The following is an 18,703-nucleotide window of genomic DNA, read 5'->3' on the forward strand; positions in this document are numbered from 1 at the left end:
GTCACTTTTATGTTTTCTTGACGTTTCGTACTAGAGTACGAAAAAAGTAATCTCCCGTTTCCGTCGGTCGATCTGTCTGGTGTCTGCATGCATTTTTATTACACACGTAATCTTCGAAACTGCTGGACCGATTGTTATCAAATTTTATATGTATATTAGAAATATTATGAAGATGGTTAAATGCTAACCAAAATTTTGCTAATGATAGAGTTTTTAAATCTACACTGTTTTCAGGAATTACCTTTTTTAGATTTTCAAAAATTTTTTCCACAGTTGAAAACAAAGTTAGTGAATAAACTTTAAATTCTCTTAAATAAAAATTTCGTATAATGGTTAGACAATTTTTTGGTAATAATTCCAATTCTTGTCAAAATATAGCCCCCAACATTACATAAATAATTCTAGAGACTACTTCTTAATTCCAGTGACTACTCTAAATATTGTTCACTTCTACCTTCGCAAGTTTGAGCCCCGCCCACTCACCCTTTATATGCCATTTACCAAAATCAGTCTTATTCTTATCAGGTACTAGTCCCGCCCACCCGCCCTCTCTTTTATTAGAAGGTAGTCATTTGCTACAATCAGTCTTATCTTAGCAAGTACTAGTCCCGCCCACCCACCCTTTATTGTCTTAGAAGATGTATCATTTACCAAAATCAGTCTTACCTTAGCAGGTGGGGCTAGTACGGGTGGGTGGGCAGGGCTAAGTTTGACTATTTCTACAGTGTTTTGTAAGCAAACAATAGCCCGCCTACTCATCCCCTCTTTATTTCAGTGATTACTCTAAATATTGTTCAGTTCTATCTTAGCAAGTACTAGCCCCGCCCACCCACCCGTTATTTTCTTGGAAGATATGTTATTTGCCAAAATCAGTGTTATCTTAGCAGATATTAGCCCCGCCCACACACGCTGCTCTCAGTCTAACGATTTTATCTCTGTTTAGTTGAGAACCACTTTTCATTAGGACTGGATAAAATGAATCACTGAAATAGAGGCGGGGTGGGTGGGCGGGGTTAATTGTATTTTCTTTGGTAGAGTGCGAATGGGAACTAATAGAAGAAGTTCTGCCGAAACAACTTTCGAGCAATTTTTCAGTTTCAGGTCTTCTGTTTTCGAAATATTTTAAAAGAATTCAATAAACTTCTTACAATTCATTTTTTTAACATCAATTTTAAACCTGGCTGTTGGATTTTTTTCGAAATTATCGTTTTTTTTTGTTTCTCTTCATTATTGTCCTTTTTCGTCGTCGTTTTTTTCGCATTTCTTTGGAGCGCGTTTTTTTGTCCTTTTAATGACCCTTTTTTGTCGCCAGTTTGACCGCTTTTTTGTTGCTCTTTTGGTTCCCATTTTTATCGCCAATTTTTTTTGTGACCTTTTTTGGCACCCATTTTGTGTTTTTTTTGCCGCTTTTCCCCGCCTTGCTTTAGACGCTTTTCTTGTCTAAGTTTTTGTCCTTTTTTTGGCGTATTTTTCTTGTTTTTTTTCCTTTTCTTTTTCAAAAATTTTTTTAATCCCGTTTTTTTGTTTTTGTCTCTTGTTGCTCTTTTTTGTTGCCTTATTTTGTCGCAATTTTTTGCCAGTTTTTTTCGTTTATTTTTTGTCGTTTTTGCCCTTTTTGCCTTTTTTTGATTTTTCATCGGTGTTCAGTGGTCCTTTTTTTTGTAATTTGTTGGTACAATTTTTGTTTTCTTTTATTACTGCGTTCTTTGACCTTTTTTGTCGACCTTTTTGAACGCCTTTTTTTAATTTTTTTGTCATCTTTTTTGTATATACTTTATTTAACTTATTTTATTTGTTGCCCTTTTTTATACCTTTTCTGCTGCCCCTAATTGTTACGTTCCTTTTTGTCGCATTTTGTGTTGCCCTTTTTTGCTCTTTTTTTTTACACCTTTTTTTCTCTATTTTCGGCGTCTTTTTTCGTTTCTTTTTAACGTTCTCTTGTTCTATTTTTTTGTTTTTTTTTCTCATACTTTTTTCGTCTGTTTTATCGCCCATTTTCTAATCTTTTTTCACTTTTTTCCGCCATTTTTTTCGCTTTGTGTTTTAATCGCCTTTTTTTGTCTCATTTTTTGTTCTCTATTTAGTTATATTTGTCGTCACTTACTTTTTTTATGCCTTTTTTTATCCTTTTTTCCCATTTTTTGTTGACTTTATTTTTACACACTTTTTGTTTTTGTAGCCCTATTTTTTGCTTTTTTTATGGCTCTTTTTGTGACTTTTTTGGTCTTTTTTCCCACCATTTTTTTTTAGTTATCCTTTTTGTCGGGTTTTATTGGTCCCCCTTTTTAATTGCCTTTTTTTTCCTTTTTTGTCGCCTTCATTTTGACACGTGTTTTTGCTCCCTTTTTATTTGTTGACCTATTTTTGCCTTTTTTTCGTGCCATTTTTAGGTCACCTTTTTATTGGTGTTTTTTTTAATTTTTAGCCCCATTTTTGTTTTCCGTTATTATATCGTTTTTTTGTTGCCTCCTTTGTCGTCTTTTTTTGGTTCCTTTTCTTAGTTGGCCTTTTTTGTACCTATTTTGGATAATTTCACTATTTTTTGTCTCTTTTTGGCTAATTTTTCTTAGTCCCCCTTTATGATAACATTTTTTCTTTTTTATCACCTTTTTTCCTTAAATATATTTTGGCGTCTTTTTTGATTTTTTTTATCCCTTTTTTGTCGCCCTTTTCGTTACCTTTTTTGTCCCTTTTTTATCGCCCTTTTTGTTACCTTTTTTTTTGTCCCCTTTTTCGCATTTTTTTGTCGGCTTTTTCTAATCGTCTATTTTGTGCCTTTTTTGTTGTCTTGCTTTTCTTTGTAGCTATTGTTCACCCGTTTTTTGTTTTTTCTTTTCTTTTCTTCTTGTTATTTCTCGTCTGTTTTTGTATTTTGGTTCCTTTTTTATTGCCTTTTTTCTCTTCATATTTTATTGTTTTTTTTTCACAGTTTTTTGGTCCCCATTTTTTTATTGCCCTTTTTGCATTTTTTGTGACTTCTTTTTAGTGATTGTTTTTTTTTGTCATTTTTTGTCCTTTTTTTTATTGTCATTTTTGGTCCCTTTTATTGCCAGCGCTGTTTTTAATAGATAGAACAAATACTAAAATTGAAAAAACGAAAAATTAAAAAAAGTAAAAGTTGAAAAACCTAAAAATTGAATAATCCAAAAATTAAAAATTTTCACAATGAAAGAAACAAAAGTGATTAAGAAACCGAAAAATTTAAAAAATAAAGAAAATAAAAATCCCAAACAAAAAAGTGCAAACAGATTAAAAATTTAAGAATCGAAAAATTGAAGAATTAAAAATTGAAAACTCGAGAAATTTTTAATCGAGAATTGGCTAGATCGAAAAACTGAAAAAAAAAGAAAAAAATCAGAAAATGAAAATAAAAAAAATGTTATAATTTTTCAAAAAAGCTTGATTTGTTGGGCTGGGAAGGGACGAGGGAAGTTCTGTCAAGTTAACCTTCGACCAATTTTTTTTAAGAATGTGAAACCTTCTCGGCGGTACCAACTGTCTTTTTCTAAGAAGGTGAAAAAAGAGGTTATCACGAAAAAGTAAAATACGCAAAATCAAATTTTATAATTTTTCAGAGAAGCAGTATTTGTTCGAGTGTACTTCAGAAGCGAGGGAAATTCTGTCGAAATAACTTTTAAAATTTCCAACAGATGGCGGTATCCGAATTGGACCTCTACGAACGTCCTTGTTTTGTACTGGTTTTGGATACGTCTGAAACGGCCAGAAACGAAAGAAACCCCAGAGATTTTTTCATGATTATCGATATCAGTTGGTACTAGAGGGATTCATAGACGCGAATTTTAATTCACTTTATATTAAATATTACATTATTTAAGAGTATTGAATCGAAATTATGTAAGTAGTAAAGAAGCTATGTTAATAATAAGAAGCCAAGATTAAAAATATTCAATAATTAGTCTCTAGAAATAAATAAACGTTTATTTCTTGATAAATATTTACAAAATGAGTTTTGTACAAATTGGACAATACACCATCAGCACATTAATTAAAAAAAAATTAAACCCTATCAAAAATACAAAATAAAAATAAACACACCCCAAACTTTGTTACCTCCTATACCTATACCTCTTAAAATGAAACCACAACTGAAAAATATTATTATGAAACTGACACCTAAACCCCCTTTTATACGAATACTCCCACTCCCTATTCACAATCTTGAACGCAATATCCTCATACGGTGGCCCCGCATGGAACCTCAAAATCGCAAACTCCCGATTTTCCGGACACGGCGTCTGCAAAACCAAAAATCAACCCACTTCCAACAACCCACCCTCCAACTCACCAAAAAGTACTCCGGCGTGCTATTCTTGTCAATCAAATCCGGATAAAAAATATTAAACTTGTACCCCTGCACGATTTTCGGCGGCGGATTGTCCATATCGTAGTGAGTCTGGTTATACTTGTTCCACTCGAAGCCCGTGTGCACCCTGTTGAAGTACCTCGGCTTCCTCGGCCTGTACTTATCCGACCACAAATAGACCTGATTATCGAGCGCGGCCTCCACCGAAAACTGCGCCTCGTCGTCCGCCATTCCTTTGCGAGCCTCACGTTGCAGGAGAATTTCCTCCTTGGTCATCACGGTTTCGACCTTCTTGCCGCTGCCGGAGACGTGCATTCGGGCGAACTCCAGCCGCTTGTGGTCGTCTTCTTCGGTTACGACGATGGTGCCGGGTTCTATGTCCTCGGGGGAGAGGAACTTGGGGCTGTAGCCGCCGGCTTCGTACGCGTCGAAGAATTCGTTGAGAATATCAGTGGCGTGGTCTTCGGCGCTCCTGAAACAATATTAGTTGATAAAAATCGACATAACCTCACTTTTTTAAAGTTACAAAAAACGACAAATCTGGATGCGAAGTTTCCAGTTGTGTAATTAAACATAGAAATTAGTCATTTGTGATTAATAAAAGCGCATTAAATACGAATTAATAGTAACAGTTTTTGGTTTTTAATGACATAACCTCACTTTTTTTTTACCGAAAATTCAAATTTAATTTTTTTGTTTATAGTTGTTGGGTTTCACCCATTATGTCGTTAAATACATACAACTGAATAGGATGGGGGCTTTCAAACATTTCAAGGCGCAGATAAGGCGAGTTAATGTTAATTTTAGCGACATAACCTCACTTTTTGTACCGAAAATTTAACTAATGTTTTTGTTTATAGTCGTTGAGTTGCAGCCACTACGTCGTTAACTACATACAACTGAATAGTGATAGGGGCCCTCAAACGTTTTTTCATTAAAAAAGTAAGGTTAGGTCTGACATACTTGTCATTATCACTGGTTTGTTCCTCTTCATTTGAAGGCCCAGGCTTTGGTTCAGGGTCACTAGGGGGGTGTGATTCGGCCGCTGCATTGCTTTCTTCGGGTGCTGGCGTAGTCACCGCTTGTTCGGCTTTGAGGACTTGCAATTTTCGCCTTAAACTGTCTTGGTGTCTATCTCTCAGACGTGCCCTCGCCATATGAGCTACAAATGGATAAATATCATACTAAAAACACAACGGAATGTTTTACCTTTAAGTTGGGATAAAAGTGACTCCCAATATCCAATATCAATCCCGTCTGCTTTTCCATTTATTTTACTTTCAATCTGTTTTTGTAGAGCGGCTAATTGGGACGACGTTTTCCCTTTAAAAACACTTGTAACGTCGGCAGCGACAGCTTGATTGATACCTTCTCTTCTACTAATCCCCATATCAAACTCATTCTGTTTTTCCAGCTTTCTAAGTTTTTGTAACTCATCTTCAACAATAACTGTAATATCAGTCCAGTAGTCTAAATTTTTTCCTCTTTCTAATTCTTCATAGACTTTAATATCTTCCACCAGATCTTCCAAATCTTTAATTTGAAGACCATTTAAGTACGTGTATGGCTCGTGCATTTCCACTGCATCCACTTCCTCTTCAGCACTAATATATTTCGCCAGAAGATCAATAGGTTTGGCTCTGCCGTCCTGAATTCGAATGTGTGACCTCAACCTTGCCTGTTCTAAATGAAACTGGTCTTCTTGCCTTTCCCACTCTTCAAACTGAGCCGCTTCTTTACTCCTCTGCATCAACTGCATTTCCTCCTCTCTTTTCTGTCTTTCCACTTCTCTTTCAATCCTCCTTTTTTTAACTTTCTCCAACTCTCTTTTATTCTCTTCCTGTTTGTATCTATTGCGCGTTTCCAGTTCCTCAGGGCTCACCCCCGTGAGTCCCTCCTTTGCCAGCTTTTTTGTCCAAACAAACGTCGACAACAAATTGCCATCTCCAAACGGATTATCCGTATTAGTGTAGTGCAAATATTCGTTGTCCCACCCCATTCGCTCCTTCCTTTGTCTCTCCTTCGCTTGCTTTTTCGCCAGACGCCTCAGCCGCTTCTCCTCCGGCGTTTCATTAGCTTTCATCAACTCTTTTTCTCTTTTCTTTTCTTCGACCGCTTTGAGTCTCTCCTCTTTGAGTTTTTGCAACAAAACCAACGAATCGTCGGAGGAAGTACTAGAGTTCGAGTCCGAATCGGACTCATGGCGGCTGTGCTTCTTACTTTTCTTCCGGGAAGATTTGTCTCTGGGGTCACTTTTGTGTTTATTGGAATAGTTCTTCCGCGATTTGTCTTCGCTTTCTTCGGAATCGGAGGAGTATTTGTGGTGCTTTGATTTGTGTTTGTGAGGGGGCGAACGGGATCGGTGCCTGGAACGCTCACTTCTTGGCATTTTGTAATAATACGGAACGACGTATTTGGTAGAGGTTAGGTCATCAAACGTCACTCGACGACTTAATCAAATGTCAATTTCCGATTTGGTGTGTTTTATTAAAGTTGGCAACCATTCTAGTTTTGTGCAATTTGATGATTTCCGCGATTATAAATGAGTCAGTGGAGTAAATTTTCGTGGTGTGCAATAAATCGCGAGTCGGTTGATCCCTTTTCCAGCATTTTTTAATTCACATAATTAATCGTGCGAACTCAACCCCCTTCATCCGCCGGCCTTGACTTAAATCTGGTTTATTCGCCCCGCAATGTTGGTACTCCAATTAAAACTTTTGTCCGTTTGGAAGGTTTGAAATAGTTTTTTCGAGAAAAATCGTGATATTTAATTAGAAAAAGTGGAAAATGCAGGGCAAGATCCAGTACTCCGATAAATACTACGACGACGAATATGAATACAGGTGAGTAACAATTTTGGCGCAGATCACAACTCTATCAGGACTTTTCGGTGTTCAGGCATGTAGTGCTCCCCAAAGAAATGGTCCAGCTAGTCCCGAAAACCCACCTCATGACGGAAGCCGAGTGGAGACGAATTGGGGTACAGCAGAGTAGGGGATGGGTGCATTATATGACCCACTCGCCAGGTAGGTGGTAATTTTGTGCTTATTTGTGTAATGCTGATTTCGTAGAGCCACACATTCTGCTGTTTAAACGACCAATCACGGCACCTCCAACCCAAAAGGGGCACTAAATTGTTGGTTATCTTGTACATATGTTAAATTTGGAGCCCTTCAAGCACATGTGCAGTACTCAGTTGGGTCGGATGATTCACATAAAATTTAAATAAGGCTGTTTGTTTAGGCTAGTTCCCATTCATTGTATTAAGCTTATGGTTACAGTTCCGAGCTGCTTCCTATGTAAACATTTTACGTTAAATATATTTTTTAGCAATAAAGTTTTACTTTTTACTTGTTTGCAAGCTTCCTTTTACGTCCAATCATTGTCTCTTGGTTTTTAAAAAGTGTGGATATTTAATTTAAATGCATGTGCAGGTGTTAGCAAATGTCAATTGTTATGTTGGTAGCCCTTTTTACTGACTCGACGATAAATCCGTCAACGGTTGGATTTTATCACGTTTTTTGCAATTTCGGCAAAATGTCGATGCAAAGTCGCTCTTTTCGGGCTTTCGGTCCCAATAATAACGCGCTTGCGGTCAATTTTGTTATTATTTTCAAACAAGTTTGGTGAATTTGGGCTGCAATGTTGGCAACACAATTAAAAGTTTCAGCCGTTAGTTGTTTTGTTTGAAAGAAGTGTTTTGCGTCCAAGAGAAAGCACCTGTATGTATCAAAAGAAGCAAAAAAACCTGTTTATCCACACGTGCTAAAAAGCCAAATTTCGTAATATGGACCGCATAACACTCGAAGAGCTCCAACGAAATATATACTACTCGAATAAATACTACGACGACGAGTATGAATACAGGTGAGCAGAAGATGTTATTTGCGAAAAACAAGAGTCATTTTTTGTTGTATTGCAACCAGACACGTAATGTTGCCCAAGGAAATGGTCCAACTGGTGCCTAAAAGTCATTTGATGTCGGAGGAGGAATGGCGAAGGATTGGAGTGCAACAGAGCCATGGTTGGGTACATTACATGACACACGCACCAGGTGAGTGCACAAGTTTGAATACTAAAAGTACATGAAAGTGTCAATTTACAGAGCCCCACATTCTCCTATTTAAAAGACCCATAACGACGCCCCCGGCAAAGAACGAGAAGTAGTAGTCGGGTTAATTTTTAAGTTTGGATGTTTTATTTATGTAAACGCGTGGTGTTTACACAATGCTCACTCGAGCCTATGTATAGCTCCCTAATTTTCAAACAAGGCTGTTTTTATGTTGTATCAAAGTCATGTTTCGTTTTTCTTGCAAGTGTGACTTCTGTGCTTCAGTGTTTTTTTAATAAAGTTACTTTTATATGAAGTTTTAGACTTTCATTGTGTCATTTTAAAGTCGTGTGGTGGGGATATCTAGTCTAGTGACAGCTAGTCATGGATACCTTGTGTGAAATTCCAGACGAAAATTTGCCTGCTTTGGCCACTTTGTATGAGAAACACGTGGTGTGGGCACCTCACGTGTTAAGTTTAATTCACACAGGTATGCGTCTAAAAAACACGAATAAATTCAGAGATAGTGTGAGTTTCCTCTCAGTCAACGAAATGTGGAGGGAAGATGGCACGATTATTGTAATCATGAAGGTAAATTAATTTCGTGAGTATGTATAGGCAACCAACAATTCACTTTCAGTTTCATTGCTACAATATTTTTGTGTTTACTTTGGATGACCACTGCGTCACTCTACGACAAGCTTTACTCACGACCGATTTTACGAATCCGCAAGCTGTGTTTTTCTGCGTCCACGAAAAACATCTACCTACTGTTGAGCAAGTCGCCAAGGAGAGGAATTTACGACTGTCTAAAGCCCCTCTTCCGTATTTAATATTTGCGTTAAATCCGTCTAAAGCTACGTTTGCACTGGATTGTCCACCGGACGTTTACGTTAAGAAATTGGACCCTACTTTAAGCGACAAGATTAACTCAGTGTGGCCACATAAATACCCAGGTTCGGAAAACTACGTGTCAGGGTTAATCGAAATGAATGGGGGTTATGGGGTGTTTTTACGCAGTAGTAACGAAATGGTGGCATGGGTGGTGAAGCACTGTTTTGGCCACATTGGGGTGCTTCAAACGGACGAAAAACATAAGAAGAAGGGGTATGGAAGCTTGGTTACTAGAGCACTAGCACTAGAGATTTTGGACGAGGGACATTGGCCGTTTGGGACTGTGTACCCGGATAACGCAGGGTCCATTAAGCTTTTCGAGAAGTTGGGGTTCGAGAGGATTGGGTTTGCGTCCTATATGGATATAATAAATACCTGATTACCTTATGTATTGAGTGTGATATATTTAAATAAAAAATAACTCAGTTACGTATTACTCTGAAGTTATTCTAACATCAACGTCGGGAATTTCGCCGTTGTACATCAGTATTTCGTACGATCGGAGCTTCTTCTCCTTACCGTTTTCGTTGTAGTAAAAGTAGGCATTTTCCACCCAGAAGGAATTGACTTTTCCTATTTTCACGTCCCCGGAAAGGCTGATCCTTCCTATGTTCATGTACCCGTTTTTGTCTTCGTGGCCTCCCAAAACTGCGTGTTTGTCGGTGACCTGCACATGTAAATCCGTAGCGTTTGCTTTCATCCAATAAAACTTCACTTGAGGGCCGCAAAGAATCTAAAAATGTGTTACGACTAAAATAAAAAAAAGTTCGCCGTTTTCTAACCTTGATGTATTTGTTGACTTTATGTATTCCGTTGTAAGGAACAGAAACTTCTTTTTCTCCAGGAGAGATTTGTGCTACTATTATGCCAGCATCCTTGAGGTACGCTTGACCGATGTAGACGTTTTTTCCGTCCAGGGTTTTTCCCGCTACGAATGCGTCTGCTGGTACTGCCCCGAAGTACTCGCGCCAGTAGTAATCTGAAAGGTACTTCGCTGCAAAAATGTTAATTTGTGTCTAGGGTTTTACCCTCATCCGCACAGAAACAGCTGCCGAAAAAAAGCAAAGTAACCAATGTTAACTTGTTCATGATTTGCTTTTGACTGAAGCGACTGAGATTGACATGGTCTGCACTTGGGTTATCGCTTATCGTCAGTATTCTTATTACAGTCATGAATATGTTTATCACGTGCGGGTTTTTACGGTTTTATGGTAACAAAATCTTCATTGTTTCAATTTAACGGGTAATTTTTTCACACCGGAATAGCTTGAAAAAAAAATCATCCAACTCTATGTTTATATGTATATATATTTTGCATTGTGCGTCGTGTATAAAAGACAAATAATCAATTGCTCAGTATATCAGAGTCGATTTTCGTGTTTGTACATCAGTATTTCGTAAGACTTGGTTAATTTTTCAGCTTGGCCATCACTGTAGTAAAAGTTTGCATGTTCAACACGAAACGAATCTACTTTTCCAACTTTCGTGTCTCCTCCCACGCTGATTCTACCAACGTTTAAGTACCCATTGGACTCGTCATGGCCTCCAACAACTGGATGTTGATCAGTAATAAGGTGATGAAGATCGGTAGAATTGGCTTTCAACCAGTAGAAATTGTCTTGGGGCCCGCAAAGAATCTACGATGCATTTCATGGTTGTATGGATTTGATTAGTATTTTATTACCTTTATGTATTTTCCTTCTTTGCTCTGTCCATCATGAGGAACATGCAATTTTGTGTCCCCTGGGATAACGCGTCCTGGAATTAATCCTACGTTCTTGATGAAAGCCTGACCAACGTAGACGTTTTGCCCATCTAGGGTTTCACCAGCTATTACGGCGTCTGGTGGTACCGACCCTAAGTACTCTTTCCAGCAGTAATCTGAACATGTTTCGCGATGGATTATTTGTATTTGGTTGAATGGAGCGTACCTCTTTGGTGGCTGTAGCAGTTTGATACAAGATACCCTATGAGAAGAACTACGAACATGGACATGTTGAACTGGTGAAAGATGAGTGTCTGAGAACGAATTTTTCAATGCTTTCATAGCGTTATTATCGCGTTTTTTGTTGACTTTTTTTATTTGATAAATCTTGTTTTTACAGAATTAATTCTCAATATGAAGCAAATACAATGTGTATTATAACAAAAATAAATACAATTTCTTAGAGTTTGATAATAATCTAGAAACTTTTAACCCTGAGGTCGATTATCCTGTCATCGTACATTAGAATCTGGTACGACGTGATAAGCCTCTCCAGACCATTATCGTCGAAGTAAAAATAGGCACTTTCGGCACTGAACGTGATGATCTTGCCAACTTTCACTTCTCCTCCATGACTGATCCGTCCAATTCCTAAGTAACCCTTCCCATCTTCGTGACCACCAACAACGGCGTGTTTGTCAATTAGTGACAAGTGAAGAGTTTTTGATGTTGCGGGCATCCAGTACACTTTTTCTTGGGGACCACAGAGGATCTAGAGATTTTCATTATTGTTTGTCTAGTACCAAAAGCAAACGAACTCCTACCTTAACGAATTTGTCGACGATCTTGATTCCTTTCATAGGAACGCGGACTTGTTTTCGACCTGGGGTTATTTGGGTCACTATCAAGCCCCAGTTTTTGATGTATGCTTGCCCGATGTAGATACTTTGACCGTTGATGTCCGTACCTGCGACTATAGCATCTTCTGGAACTTCTCCTGTGTATTCACGCCAGTAGTAATCTGAAACAAAATATCACAAAATACAGTTTTTGAAAATTGATATTTTTGGAAGCATATCTACCTGGTTTTAAGGAATAAGAAACTTGTAGAGTTGCGGACGCAAAGACGATCAAAATAACGGTTACATGAGACATTTTGACGTTGTTCTAACATTTCTGCACAGATCGTCTATTTTTATAATGGTAAAAACTCACGGGGAAGCCCCTCGGGGATATTGATACTATACAGAATTTTTTTTTTTAGAGTAATTGCATGAAATAATACGCAGTAAGTGAACAAAACAATAAGATAAGGTTCTTCTGATAGTACTCGACCGTGAAAGCACGTAATCATTCAATGCACTATATTTATGAAGGAAGGTCAACTCAGATAAGTAATAATTAAAACAAGTATGCAACTTCCAACTGCCTTTATTCTTGATTAAAAGGTTTAACAATTTTTAAGAATTTAAAAATGGTACTACCAATATAGAATTGTAGTAATAGACTTTTCGCTGAGTTCAAGTTGCGCAGTGCCTCTGGACTCATCCACGAGAGAAATCGGTACGGCACTTTCGTTCCTGTAAAAATAACTTAACAAAACGCTACACCAAAACAAAATTACTGACTTGTTGAGTATAACGACGGTAGTACCATTATCCGGTCTTTGAAAAGCAACAACTTCTATATTTTTGTTCAGGTTTGAAACTGAGTCAATTCGCACGGACTCCCTTGGTACAAATTTGGAAAAATGTCCCAGATGGTAGTACATGGGTTGTTTATAAAATTCTCCAGCTGTCGTATTAACGATGATAGGTGAATCAACAAGATTATCGATAAAGGTAGGTCCCCCACTTGGATCAAGTACCATGTTCCAGTCCACCCAGCCGTTAACCCAGTGTTGAAGGTCCTACACATCAATAAATTAGTCTTTAAAAATATCATCAATAAATATTACTTCTATAATATCGTCGGAATAAAATTCACCGCGTTCCCAAGAACCCAAGTCGACTGGTACCGTAAACATCGGGATTGTGATACAAGCTTCCGTATTTAAAATAAATTTGTCCGGAAAATGTTCGTGGGTCGTATCTAACATACTCGGAGGGATAATAAAATCCGAATAGAAATGGACACCAATTCCGTCGACGTATTCGCTGGTAGTACCATTTTCTAAAGCCTGAATTAAGATTAGTTCCGTCTACGCAAATATCTAGTACTTACGGTATCTACGAACCCCGGTAAAAACATTCTTTGATCGTCTAGAGCCACAATTTTGATGTCGGAATAGACTGAGTTTCTGATGGCGGGGCCCAAATTGTTTGCAATCCATTCTCCCTGAAAATAATTTTGGAAAACTGCTTTAATCGCAAGCTTTGCTAACCTGTTCACTTGCATTCCACCCTACAGTAGGAATCAGGTTGCCTGGTACCAGGTACGTGTTGGGTTCGTTCCCCGTGGTGATCCCCCAAAACGATATCCCTTCCTCTTGGTAGCTATCCAGAAATTTGACAAAATAGTCAGCCCACGTTTGGTACATTTCAGGTTTGATGAACCCCCACCCTGTATACTCTCCATTGGTTTTCATCCATTTGGGGGCATTCCACGCCGACGCGAATAGTCGGAGGTTGTTATTAGTTAAGTTGGAAGCTTTTTGGATGTAGGGGATCTACGAAACATAATTTTTTAAATATCCACTTTTTAACACATTATTACTTTATATTGGTAGTCTTCTTCGACCAGAGCAAAGTTCTTTAAGTCTAGATCTTCGTCACCGTCGTCGTACGTGTATCCGTGCGTGGAAAAGTCGGTACCACCAATGGGCACCCGACACAGACTATACTCAATACCATCTTCGGAAAAGTAGGAACGTAGGAGCTTTTCTTGCACGCTTTCCTCCAAGGAACCGATATTTATTCCTGTGGAGTCGGTAAAAGCGCCCCCCCAGCCTAAGATTGTCTGGTACTGCTGCTCCGAGTTTACTACTATTTCGTTTTCTGCATTTTCTGATGGTTGTTCAAAGGTCCCTACATCTTTTTGGAATCTCAAGCCGGCTTTGTTGGAAGTGTAGACGAGGTACTGTGGTGGTTCCAGTCGTTCTGGTGCTGGTATAGTGTCACAGTGGTCGGAATTGCACACACATACGGTACCACCGTTGCCGTAGTCCCTGCTGAGGCACTCGTTTTGGGCTTGGCAGCTTGCTAAAATCGAAGCTTTTGTTAGGTTATAATTGTTTTGTAGAATCGTACCTGTTAAGGTGAAAATCAACAGAAGTGATATTTTCAGCATCGTGGAAGCGTTTAGTACTTTTACGTTCTGAGATGTGTTTTATATAGAACAAGAGCGCTGTTTCTATTGTATTTTGTTTATCTGGTATCACTCCGAGTAATCATTTTTTTATAGTTGATTTAACGTAGTACGAAGTTTTCGCGACCATGTGGTAAAAGGATTGATAGTGAATCATTTGGTTTAGTTATCTTTAGTACTACTACAAAATCGAGCAATCTTTCATTATTAATCGTTGATCTATTGTCTACTCATAATGCTTAGTAGCGGGTTTGTTGTGGATTATTGTGGAGATGATTCGAATTGTTAATATGATTGATTGTTAGATAAGTTTGTCAGTAATATGTACCATGATAAAAATCGTTGTTTGGGCAGCATATTTCAAGTACATTGTATATATCAACATATTAAATTCAAGTTAATCCCAGAAATTTAAAAAAAATCATTTCAATAACATTGATTTTATTTATTTAAATTTTTCTACTAGTGTGGTACTACCAATACAAAATTGTAGTAATAGATTTTTCACTAAGCTCCAGCTGAGCAGTACCCCTTGTTTCATCGACAAGAGAAATCGGTACTACACTTTCTTCCCTGAAAATTGAAATTAAAAAAAAATCTTTCTCATTTTGGTACTAACTTGTTGAGTAGCACCACAACGATACCATCATCAGACGGCTTGTGGAAAGCTGCGACGACGACGTCTCCTGTAACATTTGTAACAGTTTCGACCCTCACCGCCGGTCTGGGTACGAATTTAGAAAAGTGACCCATATGGTAGAACATGGGTTGTTTGTAAAACTCTCCACCTGTAGCATTTACGATAATGGGTGCATCAACAGTGTTGTTGATGTAAGTGGGTCCGCCTGCTTCGTCTAGTACCATGTTCCAGTCGACCCAACCAACACCCCAGTTTGTTACTACCTATTATTAACAATTATTACGTTTATACACACAGTTTTGATAATGTCGTACCTCTAGTATATCTTTGGAGTACAACTCGCCGCGGTCCCACGACCCAAGTACCACCGGACCGATACCAGCTTCAACTTCATTGCAAGCCTCAGTAGATATAATAAATTTGCTCGGAAAGTGGTCATGGGTGTCAGTCAGGTAACTCGGTGGAGTGAAAAAATCTGTATACCAGTGAACCGCAATTCCATCTATGTAGTCCGCGGCGGTCTGATTTTCTAAAACCTGTATAAATTTTACGTTGAGTCAAGTCTTAGTACTGGTGCGTACCGAGTCGACGAAAGCCGGCAAGAACAGTCTTTGGTCATCGTGAACCATAATTTGGATGTCCCAATAGTCGGACGTCCTGATGGTAGGCCCGAGGTTATTTTGTATCCACTTTCCCTACAACACGTGTTAGGTTAGTTTTCCAACGATAGTACTTTTATACTCACTAATTCCGTAGCGTTCCACCCCACTGTATTAATTTTGTTCCCCGGAACCAAAATCGTGTGTGGTTCATTCCCCGTCGTAATCCCCCAAAAATGTATATCTTCATCTTGATACCCATCCAAGAACTTAACAAAATAGTCAGCCCAAGTCTGATACGCTTCCTCTTTCAAGTACCCAAACCCGGCGTACTCTCCGTTCGTTTTCATCCACTTCGGCGCAGTCCAAGCAGACGCGAACAACTCCAGCTTCGACTCACTCAACTCAATCCCTTTTTTGATGTACGGAATCTACAAAAAAATTCAGTACGACCTTCTCCCTCCCTCGTTACTTACTTTGTATTGGAAATCTTCGTCAGCGATGGCAAAGTTGGCCAATTCCAAGTCCTCCTCTCCGTCGTCGTACGAATATCCGTGCGTGGAAAAATCGGTACCACCGATGGGTACTCGACCTACGTTGTACTCGATACCATCTTCGGCGAAATACGAACGCAGGAGTTTCTCTTGGAGAGCTTCATCCAAGGACGCTATGTTGATCCCTGTGGCGTCCGTGAAAGCGCCGCCCCAGCCGAAAATTTCCTGGTACTGCTGGTCGGGGTTTATGACGATTTGGTTTCCGGAACTGTCGGACGTGGTGAATTCGCCGACGTCTTTGTGGAATCTTAAGCCGGCTTTATTGGAGGTGTAGATGAGGTACTGGGGTTGGTCGACTTTGTCGGGGCGGGCGATAGTGTCACAGTGGTCGGAGTTGCAAACGCAAACGGTACCACCGTACCCGTAGTCTCTACTTAAACATTCTTGATCGTCTTGGCAGTACGACACTATAATAATCTAAGCATGGATTGTAGTTAAAGAATTTAATTTTTACCTGCTACGAAGAAAGTCAGAAGGAAATAAAGTTTTAACATCATGATCTTTGATCAGTGTTTGTATTAAGTGACGAAAGAATAAAAGTCGAAAGTACTGATAGTACTACACTTGTTCAGTTTATCTAAAGAGATTGCGCGATATCGCGAAAACAGGTGTTTGTTGACGGAAAAAACCGCGTACTTCAGAAATTAAGTACTCAAGAACATCATTTTATTCAAAATAATACTCCTATATATTAACATTTTAAAATCTTTTACAAGGGTACTACCAATACACAATTGTTGTAATGGACTCTTCACTAAGCTCGACGTGCGCGGTTCCTCTGGAGCTGTCATTTAAAGTAAGCGGTACGATCTTTTTATTGCTGCAATATATTCAAGTTGGACTTGGATTGTCACTGGAAAAGTACTAACCGATTTAGAATAATGATAACAGTACCGTTGTCGGGCCTGCGGAACGCCACGTGTTTTACGTTTTTGAGACACAGTTTCGAATATATCCTGACTGAACCCCGAGGGATAAATTTTGAGAAGTGACCCAAATGGTAAAATGTGGGTTGTTTGTAGAATTCGCCAGCTTTAACGTTAACAATGATGGGCGAATCGAGGTAGTTATCGATGTAAGTGGGACCCCCTTGTAAATCAAGTACCATGTTCCAGTCCACCCAGCCGCTGACCCAGTTCTGTAAATTCTAAGAAAACACGTCAAGTGGTACTACCTTAAGCAACTTGTACCTGTATTATATCAACTGAGTACTTTTCACCTCTTTTCCAAGAACCAAGTTTCACTGCGGCTCCATCGTCAGTTATACTGGCTTCAGTCGACAAGAGAAATTTATCGGGGAAAATTTTGTGGGTGGTGGAGAGTACTACGGGTGGTAGGTACTCATCGATGTACCAGTGAACCGCAATTCCGTCCACATATCCACGCGAGACGTTATTAGTCAAAGCCTGTGGCGTTATCGCTTAATTTGTGTTTAACTAGTGGTGTAAATTTAGTACCTTGACTACATACCAAGGAAGATAGGCTCGCTGGTCATCTAGTACCATAATTTTGATGTCTGAGTGGTTGGACGATCGAATCGTGGGTCCTAAATTGTTTTCAATCCACTCTCCCTAGAAACTTTTTTTTTAGAACGAATCGTACCAAGTCGTACATTTACAATCAACCACGCCGGCCAAGCCACCACCTCCAAATCACCAAACAAAAGCCAACCATTCGTGGGCTCATTCCCCGTAGTAACCCCCCAAAATTTGATCCCGCGTTTTCGGTACTCGTCCAAAAATTTGACGAAGTAGTTAGCCCACGACTGGAACATGGGTTTCCGAATGAACCCAAGCTTCACAAAGTCGTTGTTGGTTTTCATCCACTTTGGAGCCGCCCATGGTGTCGCGAACAACCACAAATCGTCTGTTAAATTAGACGCTTTTTGGATATACGGAATCTGAAAAAAACTCCAGTAGCGCCACAATTTCCTCCCGATTCTTACCTTGTAGAGAAAATCTTCCTCTTTCAATTCAAAGTTCAGAAGACTTGGGTCTGGCGGACCGTCGTCGTACGTGTATGCACGCACGGAAAAATCGGAACCACCCATCGGTACTCGACACAAGTTGTACTCAATACCGTCTTCGGAAAAGTACGACTTTAGCAGATTGGTTTGGGCGCCTTTTGGTAAAGAGTTGATGTTGATTCCAGTGGAGTCGGTGAAAGCGCCACCCCAACCCAAAATCGTCTGAAATTGTCTTGAACCGTCGATGACAATTTGTTTTTTGGTTTTGGAAGAAGTGAAGGTAGTACTCGTTTGGTGGAAACGTAAACCGGATTTATTCGAGGTGTAGAGTAGTAGTTGCGGGGGTTTGACTTTTTGGGGTCTTGGTATGGTGTCACAGTACGTAGAATTGCAGACGCAAACTGTTCCATCGTTGTCGTACCTTCGACTTTGGCATTGTTGGGTGGTTGAAAATTCTATTCAAAAGTTAGCGTGTGTGGATTTGTGGGTAGACCTACCTTTTAAGAAGAACAGGAAGAGTAAAATGGGTAACAACATACTCAGGTGACATAACTCGATTACAAAGAGTGTTATCAGGGGAAAACTATTATCAACAGTGTTTAAACGACAAAAAATTATCAGCCGTACTTTTATAAAATGTATTGTTTTGTTGTTTTAAATTCAT

At 39.0% G+C, this 18,703-nt stretch overlaps 10 protein-coding genes across 12 annotated transcripts in view; 3 read left to right on the forward strand and 7 right to left on the reverse strand.

Moving 5' to 3' along the window:
• Nucleotides 1–6,779, reverse strand: part of LOC135124146 (splicing factor Cactin-like) — a 66,317-nt gene extending 59,538 nt beyond the window's left edge. Inside the window, exons 1-3 of the mRNA XM_064049016.1 lie at nt 5,534–6,779; nt 5,288–5,486; nt 4,307–4,796 (exon numbers count right to left, since the gene is read on the reverse strand). Of these exons, the coding sequence (XP_063905086.1) occupies nt 4,307–4,796; nt 5,288–5,486; nt 5,534–6,713 (1,869 nt within the window). The 5' untranslated portion in view covers nt 6,714–6,779. The remainder of the gene's footprint in view (nt 1–4,306; nt 4,797–5,287; nt 5,487–5,533) is intronic.
• Nucleotides 6,780–6,827: 48 nt separating this feature from the next.
• Nucleotides 6,828–7,661, forward strand: LOC135124144 (cyclin-dependent kinases regulatory subunit-like). The gene is made up of 3 exons (XM_064049015.1): nt 6,828–7,167; nt 7,223–7,350; nt 7,396–7,661. The coding sequence occupies exons 1-3, from the start codon at nt 7,112–7,114 to the stop codon at nt 7,455–7,457; spliced, it is 246 nt and encodes an 81-aa protein (XP_063905085.1). The 5' UTR covers nt 6,828–7,111; the 3' UTR covers nt 7,458–7,661.
• A 174-nt stretch (nt 7,662–7,835) lies between these two features.
• On the forward strand, nt 7,836–8,691 carry LOC135124143 (cyclin-dependent kinases regulatory subunit-like). Its single transcript, XM_064049014.1, has 3 exons — nt 7,836–8,191; nt 8,251–8,378; nt 8,430–8,691. Exons 1-3 carry the CDS (start codon nt 8,112–8,114, stop codon nt 8,489–8,491), a joined length of 270 nt encoding a protein of 89 aa, XP_063905084.1. The 5' UTR covers nt 7,836–8,111; the 3' UTR covers nt 8,492–8,691.
• On the forward strand, nt 8,690–9,705 carry LOC135124140 (uncharacterized). The gene is made up of 2 exons (XM_064049011.1): nt 8,690–8,966; nt 9,016–9,705. The coding sequence occupies exons 1-2, from the start codon at nt 8,760–8,762 to the stop codon at nt 9,646–9,648; spliced, it is 840 nt and encodes a 279-aa protein (XP_063905081.1). The 5' UTR covers nt 8,690–8,759; the 3' UTR covers nt 9,649–9,705.
• On the reverse strand, nt 9,649–10,457 carry LOC135124141 (uncharacterized). The gene is made up of 3 exons (XM_064049012.1): nt 10,298–10,457; nt 10,052–10,248; nt 9,649–10,002 (listed from the first exon to the last, which is right to left on the reverse strand). The coding sequence occupies exons 1-3, from the start codon at nt 10,440–10,442 to the stop codon at nt 9,703–9,705; spliced, it is 642 nt and encodes a 213-aa protein (XP_063905082.1). The 5' UTR covers nt 10,443–10,457; the 3' UTR covers nt 9,649–9,702.
• A 100-nt stretch (nt 10,458–10,557) lies between these two features.
• LOC135124142 (uncharacterized) lies at nt 10,558–12,265 on the reverse strand. Its single transcript, XM_064049013.1, has 5 exons — nt 12,057–12,265; nt 11,799–11,995; nt 11,201–11,746; nt 10,954–11,150; nt 10,558–10,906 (listed from the first exon to the last, which is right to left on the reverse strand). Exons 1-3 carry the CDS (start codon nt 12,127–12,129, stop codon nt 11,453–11,455), a joined length of 564 nt encoding a protein of 187 aa, XP_063905083.1. The 5' UTR covers nt 12,130–12,265; the 3' UTR covers nt 10,558–10,906; nt 10,954–11,150; nt 11,201–11,452.
• On the reverse strand, nt 10,631–11,264 carry LOC135124559 (uncharacterized). The gene is made up of 3 exons (XM_064049721.1): nt 11,201–11,264; nt 10,954–11,150; nt 10,631–10,906 (listed from the first exon to the last, which is right to left on the reverse strand). The coding sequence occupies exons 1-3, from the start codon at nt 11,262–11,264 to the stop codon at nt 10,631–10,633; spliced, it is 537 nt and encodes a 178-aa protein (XP_063905791.1).
• Nucleotides 12,266–12,389: 124 nt separating the features above from the next.
• LOC135124138 (lysosomal acid glucosylceramidase-like) lies at nt 12,390–14,424 on the reverse strand. Its single transcript, XM_064049009.1, has 7 exons — nt 14,223–14,424; nt 13,690–14,174; nt 13,358–13,642; nt 13,198–13,311; nt 12,932–13,153; nt 12,603–12,883; nt 12,390–12,554 (listed from the first exon to the last, which is right to left on the reverse strand). The coding sequence occupies exons 1-7, from the start codon at nt 14,260–14,262 to the stop codon at nt 12,455–12,457; spliced, it is 1,527 nt and encodes a 508-aa protein (XP_063905079.1). The 5' UTR covers nt 14,263–14,424; the 3' UTR covers nt 12,390–12,454.
• Nucleotides 14,425–14,704: 280 nt separating this feature from the next.
• On the reverse strand, nt 14,705–16,627 carry LOC135123932 (putative glucosylceramidase 4). The gene is made up of 7 exons (XM_064048792.1): nt 16,528–16,627; nt 15,996–16,480; nt 15,666–15,950; nt 15,502–15,615; nt 15,235–15,456; nt 14,900–15,183; nt 14,705–14,853 (listed from the first exon to the last, which is right to left on the reverse strand). The coding sequence occupies exons 1-7, from the start codon at nt 16,568–16,570 to the stop codon at nt 14,754–14,756; spliced, it is 1,533 nt and encodes a 510-aa protein (XP_063904862.1). The 5' UTR covers nt 16,571–16,627; the 3' UTR covers nt 14,705–14,753.
• Nucleotides 16,628–16,717: 90 nt separating this feature from the next.
• On the reverse strand, nt 16,718–18,621 carry LOC135123933 (lysosomal acid glucosylceramidase-like). Of its 3 annotated transcripts, XM_064048796.1 has the most exons (7): nt 18,537–18,621; nt 18,019–18,494; nt 17,692–17,973; nt 17,531–17,644; nt 17,264–17,479; nt 16,943–17,220; nt 16,718–16,893 (listed from the first exon to the last, which is right to left on the reverse strand). In XM_064048796.1, exons 1-7 carry the CDS (start codon nt 18,574–18,576, stop codon nt 16,794–16,796), a joined length of 1,506 nt encoding a protein of 501 aa, XP_063904866.1. In that variant the 5' UTR covers nt 18,577–18,621; the 3' UTR covers nt 16,718–16,793. The 3 variants fall into 3 exon arrangements, with proteins under 3 accessions (XP_063904866.1, XP_063904865.1, XP_063904864.1); XM_064048795.1 differs by having other exon boundaries at nt 16,943–17,211; nt 17,692–18,494; XM_064048794.1 differs by having other exon boundaries at nt 17,692–18,494.
• Nucleotides 18,622–18,703: the final 82 nt, after the last annotated feature.

Source organism: Zophobas morio, unplaced genomic scaffold (genome assembly GCF_036711695.1).
Source record: "Zophobas morio isolate AGI-343-1 ecotype UQ-CSIRO unplaced genomic scaffold, CSIRO_AGI_Zmor_V1 ptg000007l, whole genome shotgun sequence".
Classification (NCBI taxonomy): domain Eukaryota; kingdom Metazoa; phylum Arthropoda; class Insecta; order Coleoptera; family Tenebrionidae; genus Zophobas; species Zophobas morio.